The sequence below is a fragment of the Pan troglodytes genome, chromosome 7, assembly GCF_028858775.2.
Source record: "Pan troglodytes isolate AG18354 chromosome 7, NHGRI_mPanTro3-v2.0_pri, whole genome shotgun sequence".
Lineage (NCBI taxonomy): Eukaryota > Metazoa > Chordata > Mammalia > Primates > Hominidae > Pan > Pan troglodytes.
The window spans coordinates 50694550-50715975 of record NC_072405.2 but is presented as its reverse complement, the minus strand read 5'-3'; the positions used below and the strand labels follow the sequence as shown (position 1 = coordinate 50715975).

At 42.8% G+C, this 21426-nt stretch overlaps 1 protein-coding gene across 2 annotated transcripts in view; it reads right to left on the bottom strand.

Annotated features, from left to right (window-relative positions):
- Positions 1 to 8099: 8099 nt before the first annotated feature.
- The window catches only part of VDAC3 (voltage dependent anion channel 3), a 14208-nt gene continuing 881 nt past the window's right edge, over positions 8100 to 21426 (bottom strand). Inside the window, exons 2-10 of one of the 2 annotated variants that reach the window (XM_001138480.5) lie at positions 20099 to 20138; positions 19705 to 19773; positions 18852 to 18901; positions 15128 to 15280; positions 14311 to 14363; positions 11981 to 12208; positions 10535 to 10685; positions 9073 to 9130; positions 8100 to 8626 (exon numbers count right to left, since the gene is read on the bottom strand). In XM_001138480.5, the coding sequence (XP_001138480.2) occupies positions 8535 to 8626; positions 9073 to 9130; positions 10535 to 10685; positions 11981 to 12208; positions 14311 to 14363; positions 15128 to 15280; positions 18852 to 18901; positions 19705 to 19771 (852 nt within the window). In that variant the 5' untranslated portion in view covers positions 19772 to 19773; positions 20099 to 20138 and the 3' untranslated portion in view covers positions 8100 to 8534. Of the gene's footprint in view, positions 8627 to 9068; positions 9131 to 10534; positions 10686 to 11980; positions 12209 to 14310; positions 14364 to 15127; positions 15281 to 18851; positions 18902 to 19704; positions 19774 to 20098; positions 20139 to 21426 lie in introns of both variants that reach the window. The other variant, XM_054656698.2, reaches the window with a different exon arrangement.

The following is a 21426-nucleotide window of genomic DNA, read 5'->3' as shown; positions in this document are numbered from 1 at the left end:
CTGGCAGAACCAGGCTCAGAGTTCAGCTCCTGCTTCACTAACCCTGGGCCACTTCCATCGCTCCTATTAGAGCCAGTTTTCTTGTGTACAAAGTGGGCCAAGGGACCCTTTCCCGGGAGTGTGAGGTATCAGGGCATCGGCATGAAAAAGGGATCACCCCAGGGCCTGGCACCAAACGGGCTCCTCGGGCAAGCATTTGTCCCTCTCTTGTGGGTGAATCCTTTATTTTTATGGGTGAGTCCCCTCAGGAGGATGGCTCTCAGGAGAGCATTAATGGGATGATGAAGAAAAGGAATAGAAAAGAGACCACAGTTAAACAAAACCACTAGAGACAAGGACGCTAGCAAATCAGTTCCCTGCATGATGGGGGACTGGGGAAACCCATAGAATGTGGTTACATAAGCAGGCAGTGGAGCTCTGCTCTTGGATTAACTGTCACCCTCTTAAATATTTTTATCCTTCATTATATTGAAAAAACAATAGGCCAGCCGCAGTGGCTCACGACTGTAACCCCAGCACTTTGGGAGGCCGAGGCGGGTGGATCACTTGAGGGCAGAAGTTCAAGACCAGCCTGGACAAAATGGTGAAACCCTGTCTCTACTAAAAATACAAAAAAATTAGCCAGATATGGTGGTGCACACCTATAACCCCAGCTACTCCGGAGTCTGAGGCAGGAGAATCGCTTGAACCCAGGAGGCAGAGGTTGCAGTGAGCCGAGATCATGCCATTGCACTCCAGCCTGGGCAACAAGAGCGAAACTCTGTCTCAAAAAAAAAAAAAAAAAAAAAAAGCATGACTAATATTATGAAAAAAAAAAAGTCACCTACATCCCATCATCCTGCCACCACCCTTCTGAAACATTTTCATTTCCCTTATTTTACTGGATCTTTGAAACACGTGGAGCTGGCCGGCCACTGCAGGCACCAAAGCCCAGAATGAGAAAAAGTTTCGGGGCCAACTCATCCGGGGCCAGGGCAGGCCTCAGGCTTCCTGACCTTATCTGGAGTCTTCCGGTTCAGCAGCGGCCAGGCCCGTCCACAGCTGTGATCTCCATAAAAGGGGACTGTGGGTAGGCCCGGGAGGAAGTTCCAGGAAGGAGCACTGAGAGGGGTGATTAGGAGCTTGGAAAGGAAGCCTAGGAAGAGAGGGTGAGGGCTCATTCCGCCTGTTTTTATAAAGGAAACACGAGAATTCAATATGATCTTAAGTGAAGGGTTTCAGACTCAGTGAGGATGACCTCTAGCTCTCCGTGTGGCTAGAACAAAATCTGCTTACACAGCAAAAGGGATTTGGGCCAGAGTAAGATGGAGAATTTCCTTGCTTTTCCCAAGACTTGCCATTTAGAGGTTAAACCTGACCCTAATTAGAGACTGCAATGAGTGGTAGGGAGTGGGGCAAGGAGGTCAAAAGAGGGACTTAAAGGGCTCCAGGCAGAAAGCACGGACGAGGAAGCTGTGGGCATCTCTGTTTGGCAGCAACAACAGCGGCACCTGGTGGTGTCGAGTTTAATTGCAACTATCTCTGGCCTATCAGACTATCTCTGGCCCTTTCAATTGCAGCAGTGAAGTCACCTCACTGAGTGTTAATTATACCATAATTCAGAGTTGCAAGAAATGCTCAGAAGTGCCAGGAATGGTCTGTGTTTCTTTGGTGGTCACAGGGAACTATGAGCGCCTGCTGAAGGAGAACCTCGGTCCCTAAGCAGAAATCCCCTTGCCTGGGAGGCCCGACCAGGCCCGCTTGCCTGAGGGCTCCTGTTCAGCAATCATCATCCACCAGTGCCTATCACCTGGCACACGACAGCCTGGCCGCTGCTGGAATGAAGACAGAGAGGCCTCCAGCGCTCATGGGCAGAGGGGAGACAGGCACGCAGCTGCAGCACAACGCTTGCCGCCGAGGCTGTGTTCACTGGAGCTGGGAGAGGTCGGGAGGAATTGTCAGAGCAGAGGAGGCAATGCGGCCGAGACGCCACGTGCGAAGGGCACCCAGCGCACAGTTTCCGCCTGGGGAACGGTGACTTCTGGATGCCTGCAGAATCTCCGAGAAGAGACGTCTGCCAGGCAGCTTGAAATAAAGGTTTGGAGTTCAAGAGGGAGTTCTGCGATGGAGAAATGCTTCGGGAAAGAGCTTCAGGAGGCAGCCGTCCGGGAGGCAGGTGGGAGTGGCAGTTTACGGAGCAGGGCGGGTTATGAGCCCGGTCGGAAGGCGGGCAGAACACGCTCCACTCTCCTAGCCCCAGGCCTGGACGCCCACCCCAGGTGGGCCGCCAGATCCCGGAGAGGGGCAGAGCTGACTGTGCCTACACTGCACGGGAATGCTGAGCCCCGTCCTTAACCTTCCTTCCACGTGACTGGACCCCATTTGAAATCCACTTTTGCTTCCTACCCCCTTTAATCCACTCCGCCAGAGGAAAGGAGTGTATTCGGTAACTACGTTGGGGAAGAAGGAACTGGGCGTATTGGAGTCAGCCCCCCTTGGGAGGCGCCCCCGTCTCCTCCGGACCACCCAACCTCGGCAGGAGGGGAGGCCTGCCCAGCCCGACATTGCTGGTGACTCACCCTAAGCCACAGCCTCACTGGGCCTTTCTCAGTGGGAAAAGCGACATTCATGGAAGTCCATCCAATGGCACCCTGTCCTAATTTACAATTCGTTTTGTTTTTTAAGAGACGGGGTTCTCATTATGTTGCCCAGGCTGGTCTCGAATCCCTAGGCTTAAGGGCTCCTCTGGCTCCGAAAGTTTTAGGATTCCCGGCGTGAACCACCGCGCGGCCACGATTTGTTCAAAGCTGGGCAAGGCCGGTGGCGCTAGTATCCGACCACCCTTACCTGAGAGGCCGCTGGGGCGCAGAGGAGCCCACGATTAAGGGCGCGCGGGATGTGAAAACGCCCCTCGCGCTAACACACACGCCTGCACCCAGAACCGGGCTGTGGGTTACAGGGGAGGCAGCACCTGAGCGCCAGCACTGGCGTGGTGGGCAAGGGAAAAGGGGGCTTTGCTTCTCAAGGGTAGCTGAGGAAGCGGCATGCGGAAGGCCGGGCTTGGAGTGGGGACCCCGAGCGTTTACCGAGAACGCTCAGGGGGCCGCGCGGCTCCGGCCCCTTCTGAGCTCCCTTCCCAGCCCCTGCGCTAGAAGCTGAGGCTCAGAAAGGTAACAGCGAGCCTCCGAGGACAGGCACAGGAAGCCAGACGAAACCCCAGGACAGCACCGTCCTCCTCTGTCCCTTGAGCAGACCCTCGGCACAGGACGACGGTCAGCTATGCACAGTGACATCCTCCCGGTGACTTGCGGGAAAATCGGTATGTAAAATAGGATGCGTTCCCTTAACATTTGGCTCATGCCCGTAATCCCAGCACTTTGGGAGGCCGAGGCGGGCGGATCACCCGAGGTCAGGAGTTCGAGACCAGCCTGGCCAGCATGGTGAAACCCCCGACCTCTACTAAAAATACAAAAAATTAGCTGGGCGTGGTGGCAGGCACCTGTAATCCCAGCTACTCAGGAGGCTGAGGCAGGAGAATCGCTTGAACCCAGGAGGCTGAGGTTGCAGGGACCGAAATCGTGCAGCCTGGGCGACAGACTGAGACTGAGACTCCGTCTCAAAAAACAAAAGAAAAGAAAAGAAAAGAAAAACCCCATGCTTGTTAGTCTCTTACCACAAGAAACACTCGTCCTCCTGCGTCACCCTCCATCGGGGTAGCCTCGCTAAGGGCGGCTAGCGGAAGCCAGGGCGTCTCGCCTAGGCTGGAACCGTGCTCCACGTGGGATGCCTGCCCGCCCGTGCAGCCGCTGGGCCTCTGCCTCCTCCAAACTGTAACAGTCCTAAGAGCTTTTTCCTGATTACAGAAATAATGCGAAACTTGCTTTAGAAAACTGGAAAAGTATACAGTAAATAAGGATATTTATAATTCCACCTTCCTGAGATAATGAATATTAACATTTTGGAGCATTTTCTTCTATATTTGCATTCACATTTTTAAAAATAAAATATTAATACAAACCTAGAGGCATATCCCTTTCATCCACTTCAGGCCATCAATACAAATAACTTCTGCCCAAGGAACAAAGAGGCCTCAGGGTTCCCCTGCTGCCACTTCCTCTCTGTCCCTTACGTGCAGGTGGAACAGTCCTGCCTCTGACACAGAGCCAGGGTCCTGGGCAGCTCATTCATCCCCCACACCCCAGAGGGATGCCTGCAGCCACGGTCAGCCCATGGGGCTCCCTCCACCCTCGCGCTACAGGGAAGGGCTTTCCAGTGAGACACAAGGTGAACTGGACTCATACTAAGTTACAGTTCACCCCTTCTCACCCCTTTTCCATTTGTTTTACTTTATCTCTGGTAATGGTGGTTCAACTCACAAAGATAACATCAGAGAAATAAAACTGTCATGTGGTTGGTATCATAGATGTTTTCTGACATACATGCCATCTAGTTCCTACCCAGTTACCCCTAATTTGGGTAAAGGATATTGTCTAGTTAAGATCATCTTTGGGGGGGATACCTTGCACTGACATTTTTCAAAAAGCAAATGTGTCTAGTTGTAAGACAACTCATCTGGAAATGCAGCAAGGAATCTGAACGGGCAAAGGAGAACTGTAAATAACCAGTCAACACAGTTCCATCTCACTGGCCATGGAGGGAAAGCAAAATAAAACAATCATTCTCACCCATAAAACGTAAAAACTTCAAACTTAGGTAACAGTCAAAATATTACTGAGGATGGGCCGGGCGCTGTGGCTCACGCCTGTAATCCCAGCACTTTGGGAGACTGAGGCGGGAGGAACATGAGGTTGGGAGTTCGAGAGCAGCCTGGCCAACATGGTGAAACCCCATATCTACTAAAAATAGAAAAATTAGCCTGGCGTGGTGGCACGCGTCTATAATCCCAGTTACTCAGGAGGCTGAGGCAGAATTGCTTGAACCTGGGAGGCGGAGGTTGCAGTGAGCCAAGATCACCCCATTGCACTCCAGCCTGGGTGACTGGAGCAAGACTCTGTCTCAAAAAATAAATAAAAATTAAAATTGAAAAAAAAAAAAACCTGAGGATGTGGGGAAACGGACACTCAAACACCACTGGTATAAACAGAAATTGGTACAAAATTTTTGGAGGGCAAGTCTGTACTACTTAGCAAATGCATATGCCCTACGGCTCAGCAATTTCAATTCTAGAAATCTATCTTACAGAACTACACTGTCCAATATCCAATATAGTAGCCACTGGCCACATGTTATTTAATTAAAATTAAATTAAGCCTGGGCAACATGGTGAAACGCAACCTCTACAAAAAACAAAAATACAAAAATTAGCCAAGTGTGCGGGCATGAGCCTGTAGTCCCAGCTACTCAGGAGGCTGAGATGGGAGGATCACCTGAGCCTGGGGAGGTTGAGGCTGCAGTGAGCCATGATCACACCACTGCATTCCAGCCTAGGCAACACAGCAAGACTGTTTCAAAAACTTAATTTAAATTAAAATCTTAGTTCTTCAGTTCCCCTAGTTGCATTTCAAGTGCTCCATAGTCCTATGTGGCTAGTGCCTGCCACACAGGAGAGTGCAGAGACAGATCACCTTCATCACCCAGAAAGCTCTGCTGGGCAGTGCTGGCACAGGAACAGTCACAGAAATAGACAAGGGGCCGGGAACAGTGGCACACACCTGTAATCCCAGCACTTTGGGAGGCCAAGGCAGGCAGATTCCTTGAGGTCAGGAGTCCAAGACCAGCCTGGCCAACATGGTGAAACCCCATCTCTACTAAAAAAAATTAGCCAGGCATCATGGCAGACGCCTGTAGTCCCAGCTACTCAGGAGGCTGAGGCAGGATAATTGCCTAAACCCAGGAGGCAGAGGTTGCAGAGAGCCAAGATTGTGCCACTGTACTCCAGCCTGGGAGATAGAGCGAGCCTCAATGTCGAAAAAGAGAAAGAAAAAAAAAAAGACAAGGACATTCAATGCAGCACTGTTTATAAAGCAAAAAACTGAATATAAGCAAAAAAGGGGAATAGTTAAATAATGTCACATTTATACTAAAGCATGCAAATAACAAAAATATGAAGCAGATGTGAACAAATAGTATACTGCAAAACAAGATATCCTTTTTTTTTTTTAGATGGAGTCTCACTCTTGTCACCCAGGCTGGAGTGCAATGGCGCAATCTCGGCTCCCTGCCACCTCTGCCTCCTGGGTTCAAGCGATTCTCATGCCTCAGCCTCCTGAGTAGCTGGGATTACAGGCACCCACCACCATGCCCAGCTAATTTTTGTATTTTTAGTAGAGATGGGGTTTCACCATGTGGCCAGGCTTGTCTCGAACTTCTGACCTCAGGTGATCCACTCGCCTCGGCCTCCCAAAGTGCTGGAATTACAGGAGTGAGCCACTGCGCCCAGCCAAGGTATCCATTTTAACGTTTTGTATATATAAATAGATATTTACATAATACTGAAACATATCTTCAAGGACATATCAAACTGTCAGTGGCAGAAGAAACAGGAATTAGAAGAATGAGAATTTTCACTTTTATTTACTTCTAAATTGAACTTGTTTAGAAACAAATTCAAACAGCAAACTGCATTGCTGTAATTTTTAAAAAGAGACATGCAGGGAAGACCCACTCAGGAGCCCCTCTCTGCAGGAGAGAGCTTTTCTTTCCTTTCTCTTGCCTATTAAACCTTCACTCTTAAACTCACTTCTTGTGTGTCCATGTCCTCGATTTCCTTGGCATGGGACAACGAACCTCGGGTATTTACCCCAGACAACAATGCCACTTCATTTTGGGGTCCCGTCCAGGATTGGAAAGTACATTTATCGGAAAGAATGTTGAAGACGGAACGTCCAGATGGTGCTACAGATGGAGCCACGCATGGACACACCTTTCTTCCAAGGACCCTTAAATCAACCCCAGGAGGAGCCTTAACTGCTGTTCCCCACATGACACCCCTCTTCAGCAGGAAGTAGCCAGAAAGAGTCATCATCCAACACCCCCTAACAGCAGTGAGTTACCACTCCTTATAGGGGAAATGATACCGGAGCTAGAAAGAAATTATTTAGGCAGATAGTGAGGGTAAGAGAGTCATTGGTAAGGTTTCTTTTTAATAAAAAGCAGCCCCCAAATCATTTCTAACAAAAAGCAGCCTGAAGAAAATCAAGCTGCAAGCATAGATAAGCAAGCTGGAAGCTTGCACAGGTGCATGCCAGCAGCTGTGCCAATAGGAAAAGGCTATCTGGGGGCCAGGCATGTTCAACATGGAGGCTCCCTCTTCCTTTTTGTCACATGTGCAGTAAAAAGGCAGGCAACATGGCACCAGCCAGGTAGAGACCCCATCAGCATAATAAAAGATTAGGGTGGGATGGCCAGCTTCTTTGTGCAAACAGCACACCTGGTCCTATCAATCTCTCAGACCCGATGTAAATCAGACACCACCTCCTCAAGCTAGCCTATAAAACCCTGTGCGTTTCATCACAAAACTGAAGACCCACTCAGGAACCCCCTCTCTCTCTGCAAGAGACAGCTTTTCTCTTCTCTCTCACCTATTAAACCTCTGCTCTTAAACTCAAAAAAAAAAAAAAAAAAAAGATTTTCAAAAGGAGTTCTACTTTTAGGAAGATGATTTACCAGTGAGCCCTGAGGATTTTATAGTCTGCTCATTTCTTCTCTAAACTGGTACTTCATTCCTTGGTTATCATTTTTCTATACTAGTAATCAAAAATCATGTTTCTGAAGCCCAGGAGGAGCCCCAGAAGTGTCCACCCAGCTCTGGCCTCCTCCCACCGTCTCTCCTCCCCATGCTTCCCCAAATGCACTCGTCCCTCAACAGTCTTTTCACCCGCTCACATCCACACTTTCTCAGCAGCTGCACACAACTCCCGGGGTGAAGCAACCCTGTCACACCACAAGCACAACAGATGTGCCACTCCCCAGCACAACCATGTTCACTGCTTCCTTCCTCAGCCTGCCCTGTGAGAGCAAGAGAAGAGCAGGGGTCAGTGAAGTGAAAGGGACAGACGGGAGCCCTGATACTTTAGACACAAATTTCGCCTGTGAAAGTGCTTCTTAAAACAAATCACATCAAAGGTAAGAAAACCATCACCAGCAAGTCAGATGAGCAGTTATGTTCCAAATATGATGGGTTTATTTTATTTTACTCTGATGCAAAACCAAAGATTCCACTATAGCACAGAGACCAGTATATTACAAGGTCATGAAAAAATGGTGTGGGACATGCAGGACGTGATGTACAAACTGGTGGGTCAGATCGTCTCCTCTAACATGACACTACACTGTCGCTGAGGAACGCATTTAATAACACTTCAGAACTGAACTGAAACGTGGCACAAACATGACAACTTCCAGGCATGCCTTCAAGCGTCTCCCTCAGGAGGGATTCGCAACCCCTAGACTTCAGTGTGGGGAGGATTACAATTCTTTGGAAGAATAAAAAGTTCACACTTTTGAAATTTCACAGAAGAATTTTAAGGCCAAAACATAGTGGGTTCATTTCTCTTCACTTCCAGGGACAAATCTGATGCTTTCCTCAAACCACATTAAGCTTCCAGTTCAAATCCCAAGCCAACCTTGTGACCTCCTGCACTGAAGTTCTTCCCATCGATTAAAGCTGATAAAGTCAATTTGACTCCTAGGAAGAAGAAAACACCACAATCACTTGAAACAAGTATTACAATTAGATCTGAACTTTCTAGAAACAACAGATGGAATCAATGGTGTGGATTGTAGCTGGGTATACGAGCTATAAGCAAACAGCTATTACTCAATCGGTTATTTATAACTATCTGATGTGTAATGAGGAAAGCATGATCATGGCAAACTTTCTCTGAAGTTCAGGGTTAAGGGCAATGAGTGATCAACCAAACTCAAAGGCCAAAGTGACCACATTATAGTCAGAAATACATACTTTTTTAATGCAAAAGTATTTGATCTGTATTGTTTTCTGTCTGAACAACCAAATGTTACAAAATGGTCCGAATCAACTTACAGTGACTACAGGTTGTTCTGCAGGTTATTTTCATTGTTTTCTCTATCACCTTCCACCTCAACCCCTCTGTTACTAATTCCTTTACTTACCTGGTCGAAGGGTCTGAGTATAACCCAGTCCAATCAGGCTGGCATTATTTACTTTAGCCTAAGATTAAGAGATAGAATAATAACAGAAAACAGTGAATTACAGATCAGTCCAATATAACCATCACTTTGTGCATTAGGTTTCCAATGCTAAAAGCACCCTAGGGCCAATCTAGAATTACTGATTTTTTTTTTTTTTTTTTTTTGAGATGAAGTTTTGCTCTTGTCACCCAGGCTGGAGTGCGATGGCACGATCTCGGCTCACTGCAACCTCCGCTTCCCGGGTCCAAGCCATTCTCCTGCCTCAGCCTCCCAAGTAGCTGGGATTACAGGCATGCGCCCCCATGCCCGGCTAATTTTGTATTTTTAGTAGAGACAGGGTTTCACCATGTTGGCCAGGCTGGTCTCAAACTCCTGACCTCAGGTGATCCCCTGCGTCAGCCTCCCAAAGTGCTGGGATTACAGGCGTGACCCACCATGCCCAGCCGGAATTACTGATTAAGAAGTCAGTAGGACTTGTAGGGGTAGAACGTACCCTGAGAATGCATGCTTCAAGGCCTCAAGCAAAATTTTTAAACACTACACAACCAAACACCCTGAATTCTCTGAGATACCAGCTGACAATCTCTCACAGTGGTTACGGCATGAACTTGGGTGACAGAAAAACAGACCTAGGTTCAATTGTGGCACTGCCAGTTACTATGTGACCTTAGGCAAGTTAGCTGCCCTTTCTAAGGCTCAGTTTTCTCATCTGTAAAACAGGGATGAGGATAACACTAATCGCCACATGGAGTGGTTGTGAGCGTTAAATGACATAATATACATAAAGCCCTTAGTACAGTACATGAAATTTAACAGCTCAGTGTTATTTTTAATAAGAGTTACTACAGCAACAGAAATAGTCATCTAATCCCATGAATTTCCAAATAAGAAAATTCTGAGGCCAAAGTGATAAAATGACAAGGTCAGACAACAGATATACAGGAAGAGCTAGGACTAGAAGAACCCCTATTTCCTGACGTCAAGCATAATTTTTTTTTTTTTTTTTTGAAATAGGCTCTCGCTCTGTCACCCAGGCTGGAGTGCAATGGTGTGATCTTGGCTCACTGCAACCTCTCCATCTGCAGGGTTCAAGCAATTCTCCTGCCTCAGCCTCCCTAGTAGCTGGGACTACAGGCGTCACCTACCACGCCCACCTAATTTTTGTATTTTTAGTAAAGACAGGGTTTCACCTTGTTGGCTAGGCTGGTCTTGAACTCCTGACCTCAGGTGATTCATGCACCTTGGCCTCCCAAAGTGCTGGGAATACAGGCGTGAGCCTGGCCACATTATATTCCTTTCACTACACAATGAGCTGGCTTATTAAAATTAATAAAGAACAAGCAAACTACACTCATATCACAACATTCTCTGAAAACTTAGACACAAACATAAGAGCAGATCCAATCTGGCAGCACATTCTTACAGAGAGAGAAGTTCTACAATCCAGCATGTACTTAGCAGCAATGCCAAAACGGGTGTTGTTACTCCCAGCTGTCCAAGCAAGGTTTATGGATGTTTCAATCTTCTCATTCACCTTCTGGTAGATAGAACCTCCAAATTCAGTGCCATCGTTCCTGTTTTCATAGATAAGAAAACGTCATAAGTATCTAGTTTGTACCATTGTTATTATGGTACGAAAACAAATTCTAAGACTATCTACACAAGGATCCCATTTTGTAACTATAGATTTCAGCAAATTTCTAGCATAAATGACTACTAAACAAAACACAGAACTAAATCCAGCTATGCCAGTAATGACTGCTTAATTAAAACGTTAACACTTGATCCATTTACTTGGCTCCTCCACATGATGTGAGTTTCTTAAGACAATTCAATTAAGCACAAAGGCAGACACCTCGGGTAAGTATAATCTATAGGTCTCTGAGAAGTTCATAGAACTTAGAAACTTCAAAGTAGAGTTCAATAAAGATTCTGCAAAAAAATAAAAAGGTAGAGGTATAGGAATAAAACCAATTCTGGATTTCCTTTAAAACACAATCCTACAGTTAGAAAGCACCCTCCTACGATACCTAGGGTGCACTGCTCCAGAAAACCACCTTAGTTATTGCTTCCAAGCATGCCAGAGGTGAGTCCTTGGGTTTTCACATGGTTTTCCTGATAATACTATTTCATCAATTTCAGTAACTGTCTATACCACTGCTTGCCTTTGTTTTAGCCATCATAAGTAAATTAGAGCATCTAGCAGAGAGGAATCTGCAACAGTTTAAAAACACATAGTTTGCCCTTTGCTTTTTCTTCCTGGTATAGTAGCAGTGTCCAGTAGGCTCAACATAAAATACTACGTAAAAGTTCTGATTCATCCCACCAACATGGTGCAGCCTACATAACTGAATCCCAGGACTCTTTCAGAGCACCTCTTACTTCTGAATGCATTAGCGGTACCTGGGTTCCAACCGAGAATACCAATACCTGAAACCTCCACAGAATTACCGGGATGTCCCAGGATGCTCAGATCAATTTGGTGGTGGTTGTTGGTGACCCAAACAGACCTGCTTCCAGATACTGTCAAGATGAGAGGGCAGCAGAGGAAGCAGTAACATCTCCAAAGGGTCATCTTACCATGAGGTAAGCCATGCTCTGGGCTCCCTGTATCCCAGTGGTTCTTCTACAGAGGCTGGAGCTTCCTCAAGTTTGGGGTGCAGGCTGAGGGGCCAGTGACCACCAGCAGCACAGCCTGCACACCACGTGCACCAGCCTCCTGGCAAGGTTTTGCTATGAGGATAGCACCGCAAGGATGGATATTCACCAAGGCATGCTAAATCTGAGTACCATCACTTCTCAGCATGCTAATGGCTACAATATTTTGGGCAACTGCACTGATACTTAGGAATAAATTATAAACACTCACACATGTGTGTGCAGCTGGAAGTCCGCAGCCTTGTAACCCAGGGCGAAATTATTCTGTGACAGTTTGGATTTGGCTGTGTCAAAACTCATCTGATAGCCAGCAAGCCACCCTTCGAAGGCCAACACAGCCCAGCCATAGATGGTTGGTCCAGAAAAATCTATATCAACATTACTGCCAACACTAAAACAATCTCGTTTATAGGAGGCCTTCAATTTCCCACTCTTCTTTCTGCAACAAACAAACAAACAAAAGCAAATGATGAAAACAACATGAGTTCTTACTACTGTCTAGGAATTTTTAGAGTAAGATCCTCTCTCTCATCTCCCAATGTAAATATTATTTTGGTACATGCCACATATATAGTAAAAACATTTCAAATGACCTAGTTCTACAAATATAATTTTGTTAGGATTAGACATGTATAGACTACTATCATCTATTACTCATTATAAGTTCAAATGATAGGATACTTCATGATTTATTTCATAAAAGCATGAACAAAAGTATAAGAATGAATAAGAGGCTGGGTGTGGTGGCTCACACCTGTAATCCCAGCACTTTGGGAGGCCAAGGTGGGCGGATGACGAGGCCAGGAGATTGAGACCATCCTGGCCAACATGGTGAAACCCCGTTTCTACTAAAAATACAAAAATCAGCTGGGCGTGGTGGCACACGCCTGTAGTCCCAGCTACTCGGGAGGCTGAGGCAGGAGAATCACTTGAACCTGGGAGGCAGAGGTTGCAGTGAGCCAAGATCATGCCACTGTACTCCAGCCTGGCGACAGAGCGAGACTCGTCTCAAAAGAAAAAAAAAGAATGAATAAGATATTTCAGTGCCAAATTAATAATCTGAAGGTGTATGTATACAGACGTACAAGAAGCCAAATCTCTTTAAATGTTTCCAAATGCCAAATGCCACAAAGAATTAATCCCCAATATACATTATTAACCTATCATGGAGAGAAGCATGCTTTTTTGAAGGACAATACTGAAAAAATGAAATTAGTTCTTAATAACCCTATTCCAATCAAGCCTCTTGTAGGAATATTTGTCCTGGCCGGGCACAGTGGCTCATGCCTGTAATCCCAGCATTTTGGGAGGCCGAGCCAGGCGGAACACAAGGTCAAGACAGAGACCATCCTGGCCAACATGGTAAAACTCCGTCTCTACTAAAAATACAAAAATTAGCTGGGCGTGGTGGTGCATGCCTGTAGTCCCAGCTATTTGGGAGGCTGAGGCAGGAGAATTGCTTTAACCCAGGAGGCAGAGTTTGCAGTGAGCTGAGATAGTGCCACTATACTCCAGCCAGGGTGACAGAGCAAGACTCCATCTCAAAAAAAAAAAAAAAAAAAAAAGAAAAGAATATTTGTCCTAAAGATAACTGAAGTGTGTGGCAAAAAGAACACACCTGTTGTTACGGCTGAGACAAATGTCACTTTGCATTCATCTAGCAACCTCCGTCCTTCAGATAGCATGGACCCGCATTAGGCAGATAGGAAATGACACAATCCTCCTTTTTTTCACGAGGAAATTGAGGTCAAGAAGTTGGGGGATTTACAGAGGCTAAGAAATCAAGTAGGCAGCAGAACTAATCATTATAGCATCTGAGAGCCAGATCACCTTCTTAAGAAATTAACTTTTCAGCACCATAAGAGAGGGTGAGGGGGAAAAAAAAAAGGAACTTTTTTTTTTTTTTTTTTTTTTTTGAGACAGAGTCTCGCTCTGTTGCCCAGGCTGGAGTGCATCTCGGCTCACTGCAAGCTCCGCCTCCTGGGTTCATGCCATTCTCCTGCCTCAGCCTCCTGAGTAGCTGGGACTACAGGCGCCCACCACCATGCCTGGCTAATTTTTTGTATTTTTTAGTAGAGATGGGGTTTCACCGTGTTAGCCAGGATGGTCTCCATCTCCGGACCTCATGATCCACCCATCTCGGCCTCCCAAAGTGCTAGGATTACAGGCGTGAGCCACCACGCCCAGCCAAAAGGAATTAACTTTCTCAGCAGAATACCACGTCCATCAATCTTCAGAATTGCTTAAGATACATCTATGGTCTCAAGACTCTTCTAGCTCCTAAATTTTTTCTACCATGTGTCTCTCTGAAATACATTTATACATTTTTGCTCATCTATTCAGTTTTCAAATTGTTCATCCTGCCTTGGTGGGGAGGGATCTTCCTTTATCTGTATTACCTATACAAGGTCTCCAATATTCCTTATAGCAACCTTCTGAGTTCTTCCTGCCTCTGAACTTTGCACTATATCTCCTTATTCTAAAGCTCTCTACCCTTTCAGGCTCCAAAAACGTTTCAGGAAATGGGATTTGAATAATTACCCTGTGTTCGGTACAAATATGGTATCAAGAGTCAGTTTCAACCCTTCAGCCAACTGAAAAACAAAGATTTAAAATAAATAATTAGTAATTTTCAATCATTTATCCAACTCAAGAAACCAATTCTAAAGTTTCCTGAGTTCTTTAACAAAAAAAAAGGAGTCATTCAAGAAAGCAAAATATTAAATTATGTAATAAGTAAGCTCTCCATCCTCCTGTCCCCTCACCCCAAAAAATGGGGCAAATCCTATTTTAGCAAGTTACATAAAATACAGTTCAAAACCAAACAGAATTCCCATACAACAAAATCATCTTGATACTCTCTTGAAAGAGCGGTAATGAGATAACCTGACATTTAACAAGCAGGCTAAGTCATTTTACTCAGTTTTGCATGTACATTATCTATACATGGTATCTCTATCAAAAACAGTGCCCTGTACATAGTGGGCACTTGACAAATATCTAATAGATTTTCTCCTTGAAAACATGAGAACATTTTAGAAAAATTTTTCTGTCAAGCCAATTTTTCAACAATTACAAAACTAAACCAAATTTCCGCAAATAGTTTGTTCTACCCAGGAGAAGCTCAGCTGTGTAACAGGGAACCAGTCAGAACAAAGATGTAATATAGTAATTAGAGTACTCACAAACAAAGTCTTATTTTCTAGAAACATAAGACATCAAAAAAGGCCACATGCAGAGAAAAAATATGGCTACTAGATAGGTTGTAAGATCTCTTTTGATTATATTTGGGGTATGTTCATCATTCAATCTACAAGATAAATTGAACCTATGAATAACTTCTAATGCGTTCTCTTACCTTATTCTCCCAAGAGATTTCTGTCCCTAGAGTATTGTCTGTGTTCCATTTCTGGGTGAAGGTAAGTCCATAGTTACAGACCTTATATTTGGTTTCTAGGTTGCCTGATGCTTTCCCTGTATCAGTGTAAGCATGACCAGAAGTAGAAAATTCCTGGTAAGCAAGAAAAAATAATTACTTTAAAATTAGCTCATCAAATAGAAAATATTCACTTTGGAAAGCAGTGTTCAATGCATCAAAAACAATACCATTTACTGCTTGCCACAGCCCTACTCTAGAGCAACTTCTTTCCTCCTTTCCCCTTGCTTTTCCAGTCCCTAAATATTTTAACCAGTTCTGCCAGGCGCAGTGGCTCATGCCTGTAATCCCAGCATGTTACGAGGCCAAGGCGAGTGGATCCCTTGAGTCCAGGAGCTCAAGACCAGCCTGCGCAACATGGCGAAACCCCATCTCTACAAAAAATACAAAAAATTAGCCAGGCATGATGGCACGTGACTGTAGTCCCAGCCTGAGCCCAGGAGGCAGAGGTTGCAGTGAGCCGAGATCATGCCACTTCACCCTAGCCTGGGCAACGGAGTGAGACAGCTCAATACCAGTTTCAGATCTTTCCATTACTCTACTTCTCTTATTAATATCTCTTGTTCCATATACTCTCTTACTAAATGGTAATCCTAAATTCTCTCCTTTAAAAAAGAAGTATCTTTACTGAAAACAAATGCCTTTACTAAAAAGACCAAAAATATTGTATCTTAAACATTTTACTTTCATGACCTAAAAAAAGATTATCAGTTCTCTGCTATATGTTTCAAACTATCAGTTAATTTCAAGGTCCTTAAAAATCCCAAAATACTGCCCTCCTCCTTTTTAATAGGGTCAACACTTTACTACTTCCTTTTAAAAATGTTTTTTTTTATTGTGGTAAATACATGTAACATACATTTTACCATTTTAATAATGTTTTAAGTGTACAGTGAAGTGGCATTAAGTACAGTCACACTGCTGTGAAAACTTTAATGCTTTTGTGTGCAAACCTGCAAAACTTCTGCTTAGACAATTTCAATATTTGAAAGTACTACCCATTTTTCAAAATAAAGTAGAATGCTATAATTTATCTTTCTTTCCCCCTTTCTATCCTGTCTACCTTTAAGAGTGCTATCAAACAGTTACTATGAATGAGACTCTGTCTCAAAAAAATAAAATAAAATAAAATACATCCTTTGCCCTAGTTCAGTGCCCTTTAAGTCATATGACAATAAGCAATTAGAAATAGACCTCCTTCTGGGGAAAGCAGACAGCACCTGTCACTGACAATCTATGAACTGTCAAGAAAAAACATTCTGATTGGTCCTGTTTTAGGGAGCATTTCTGAAATCCTGCCAACAGTAATGAGATGCTGCCAACCCTGACCAGTCTTTTTCACTGCCTGCAACATGAATCCTCTCCTTAACAAATGCCCTGCCCCCTAACTCTAGTTCTACAGGCAGATGAGACAACTGGGAAGATATGTTCTGTTTATCAACACCACACAGAATGGTTTCAAAGAGAGTATCATGTTGCACATTTAGGGGAAGGCCTTAGTAAAAAAAAATGATAACATGTTAATCATGTTTAACTGTTCACATAATTATTTTAACGTGACATTTTTCTTTTAGTAGATCCAACTATCTAGTGTTTTATTTTTTACATTTACTTTTCACAAACTTGACAAGTATAACAAATGCAAATCTTAATTTTGGTGCTAGAAAAGCCTTATGCACAAAATTAAGGTAGAGGGGTAGTCTACATTTCTCCCTTGTCAGCATCAATTCTTAGTTTGAAGGTCTGTCACGAATCTAAAATGCCACACGTACAAATCTCAGAAAAAAAGCTAGAATTGTTCTAAGTTGAGTTCCAGGCTCACGATTCACAGTTCAGTTTGTGTCTAATTTCATAATTTGGTCAAACAAGTGCAAAACACATTTATAACATGCATATAACATGCATATAGCTCTACATTAAATGCTTAGTAAGCAACAAAACAAACAAAAATGTTACTGTTAAGTAGATAGCATATGAGAAAAATATCAAGACACAATCTAAGAAATTTGGAACAATGATTGAAATTTATCCTAAATCAATACCAGAAACCAAAAGCAGCCATAAAAACAAGCATACGAATAAGCTTTTTTTTCTTACCATCTGAATGAATATTACCACACAACAGCAGCATGAAAGGGAGATAAAATTTTAGTTGATAATTTTTGCAACACAAACCTAATGAGCAAATTCTGGAACCTACACAAAATGAGAATGATTCTTCTATTTTAACAGAACTATATACACAGCGTGCCCATCTTAGTAAGGGAGGTGCATATATATTTATTTACTCTAGAGAAACCCAGGGAAAGAATGATGGTCACAAACCATGATTATACACAGTATCATTAGAATTCCACATGCCTTTGTCCTTCTAATTATACATTCAGAAATAAAATTTGCATGGGTTTGAATGGATAAATACCAAAAACGATGCAGCCAATGAGGAGAAATCAGAGTAAGGTAAATTAAAACTTAACCTACTTGCTGAGATTTATTAAATAAAAGCAATTTTTTTTTGAGATGGAGTCTTGCACTGTTGCCCAGGCTGGATGGAGTGCAGTGGCACGATCTCTGCTCACTGCAACCTCTGCCTCCTGGGTTCATGCCATTCTCCTGCCTCAGCCTCCCAAGTAGCCAGGACTACAGGCACCCGCCATCAGGTCTGGCTAATTTTTTTGTATTTTTAGTAGAGACGGGGTTTCACCATATTAGCCAGGATGGTCTCGATCTCCTGACCTCGTGATCCGCCCGCCTCGGCCTCCCAAAGTGCTGGGATCACAGGCGTGAGCCACCGCACCTGGCCTTTTTTTTTTTTTTTTTTAAGACAAAGTCTCACTCTGTCACCCAGGCTGGAGTGCAATGGCTTGGTCTCGGCTCACTGAAATCTCCACCTCCCAGGTTCAAGAGATTCTCCTGCCTCAGCCTCCCGAGTAGCTGGGACTATGCGCGTGCCACCACACCCAGCTAATTTTTTGTATATTTTTAGTAGAGACGGGGTTTCAGAATGTTGACCAGGCTGGTCTCGAACTCCTGACCTCATGACCCGCCCACCTCGGCCTCCCAAAGTGCTGGGATTACAGGTGTGAGCCGCTGCGCCCAGCCAAAAGCTATTGTTAATGATACTTTGAAAATATGCCAACATAGCCTTTACTGTAGTCTTTACTTCCAATAAAAAAAACTTTATAAACATCAGTTAAAAACTGTAGAATAATGTACATGCATACATGCAGAAATACATTTTATTTACGTATTTTGTTTCAACTAATCATGAAGGGGCAGAGTAAAGTTAATTTGTTTTTGTAAAAGGGTAATAAAATTTCCATGAACCCATTATCATGGAAGTAAGGTTTTTGGTGCCCATATACATATTCATGAAAGTATAAACATATGACATGGGTCAAAAAATATATATTCTACATCTTCTGAGTGAAAGCTGTAGTATACTGTGAGAAACACAAAAGGTCTCTTCAAAAATTCAACTTGGTTGTTTATTTTAATTGGCTAAGAATGCTGTTTAGAATCTGAGCGGACAAAGCTGTGGGGAAGACAGCATGGTGCTGGTTCAAGTAACTAGACTGTCATGATTTTAAACAGATTCCTTTAAGTTAATTATGTTACATTCATTAAAAATATATTAGATACTCACCACTCCACTACAAGACTTGGTTTTCAGGTCTATCTTGACCATTCCAAAGCCTATACACACACACACAAAAACACAGTAATGTACAAAATGTGACATTCACTAGTTTTTGCAACTCAGAAATTATGAAATAGCCTATAGTACCTTCCATATGAAAAATGCATAGTATTTTCATTGGGTGAGAGTTCCTCAAGAAACTGAATTATAACCAAATAAATGCAGTATAATTTTCAAGCACTCAAAATGAATAAAGATATACTTTTAAAATGTAAGTTAAAGAAAAAAATAAATGAAAGGAATATGCACTATTCCAAGAATCAAAATTGCTGAAAATAGTGTGCTGCTATATATATCGTTTAAAATATAGTTAACATTACTAGTTAATAAGAAAAAATCAAATATGTACAGCACATAAATTTAAGTTAAATTTTAAAACCTAAAAAATATTTATTTAGGATCAGAATATACATTACTCCAAAGAAGTCAAAAGTTATGTTGTCACTTTCATAAAAACAATGCCACTGTTTGGAGGGAGGAAAAGTTCTACCCCCTAATTTAATTGTCCTCAGGGCCAGACAAAGAGACATAAATGTTATATATATTATTCTACATTCCAGATAACATTAAATATGGACATGTATATGCATTTGTATATGTATATAATTGCTTTTAATGCTTGTAAGGGGTTCTGCCTCTAAAGAATGAGGTCTAACAGCCTGTTAATAGTTATCCCCTTAAATCTTGTGAAGTGGAATAATGCTGACTTACCCTTATTTTACTAACACAGTATTTACACACAGTAGGCATTCAACACTAACCTTTACCCCAAATTGGAAAGTTACAATAGCATACTTACCATATCCTTTGTTGAAGACATCCTTAGCAGCCTTTCCTAGGTCACAGTATGTTGGTGTGTTACACATATCTTATAAAGAAAAACAGGGCAAAGGAATAAAAATAACTATTTAGTATTTATTCACCCACAGTTCTTCTGCTGTTTAATCCTGTGAGAAGGGATATACAGTTTTCTCTTCCTGTGTATCATTAATGCTTTAATGCAATCAAAGGTATGAGACAGCAGTCTGCTCCTTAAAAAACAGACCTTTCCAGAATACTGAGAATAAAACAGTTTTCCCGTGAGATTCAGAGGTCATCTTTCTGATTGCATTTCAAAGAAAAGTAAGTTCTTACAGGATGAAAAAGATGCTATGTTAAACTGGACTTCTTTTAAAAATATATGCAAAATTTACCTTAGAAAAATCTCTCTCAGGCTCTTATGAAACCAAAGACCTGTATAAGACAACAATGGAAATTTTTAAAGAAACTGTTAAAAGATGCAATCAAAATCCTCAGGGTTAACATTTTTCTCCTCTGAAATTCAGTTCTTAAAATAAGAATTTACCATACGAATTGAAGTGTATTCATCTAGAATATATCTTCTCTCAAAGCTCTTCTTAAAGTGCTATAATTTTACCCATTAACCAGAAATATGACAGATTCTACCTGCAGCAACCTGCTTACCAAAAGTTAGTGTAAACTCTGAAGTTAAAGCCTTCAAAAACCTCAGGTGCCTTGATTTTTCATCTTGCCTACTAAAAATCTGTCCAGCTTTGCTACTGGTAATATGACCCTCATATCAAATTCTCAGAGCTATCAACACTGCTGATTATCTCATTCCTTTGCCCTCTTTGTATCATGGGAAATCTTTCTGCAGCAGGTTCTTCTGTATTCCTCTCGCAGACTCAAAAGCTATGTCTAACCAATTACAGAGCCACCTCTAGCAGTGCCATTAGCCCATATGTCAGAAAAATCCAGAGTACCAGCTAGCCCTTGCAATTGCTACGCCTGAATGATCTACACATTTAAGCTCATATTTATTTATATATAGCCCAGCTCTTAATCCAGACTTCTGCTAAGCTTCTGCCTACCCCATCATACCAAACATATACATATGATGCACTTAAATGGGAATGCATTTAAGTTTTGTTCCTTAACGTAAACCTGTCAAATATGACAGACACTATGATATAAAGAGACTAGTATAAAAAACTAAAAAGAAAAAAAATTAAAGAGGAAACGGTAGTATAAATGTACTGACTCATTCCATAGTAAAACTTTGCTCTAAGCTACCAGGTTTCATAATTCACTTACAGAACGATTATTTTACAATTCAATCCCTTGTACTAAAGTGATCAATTCTAGGCTTTTTATATTATCCCAATTGCAATTTGATATTACTCTTTATGATTACAACTGATGTTGATATTTGTTGAAATTTTGCCAGAAGTCTGTAATTTGGGAAGTAAGTATAGAAATGCAGGCAGTATATATTGAAATAGAAATGTTAAAGCTTTACAGTCTGGTTTTTCATACTGCCGAGAAAAGATACACTTAAATGTTTAGAAGCACCATATATACGTCTAGGGACTATTTACAATATTTCAGCATTTTGTTTTCTTATTTTTCAAAACCAGTACCAGATACTATGCAAAAGTCACGTAGCTGGTTTAGTATACTAACTGACCTCAATTCTGCCTAGTTCAAGCTGACTTTTTCAGGCCTATGACTCTGATGGGAA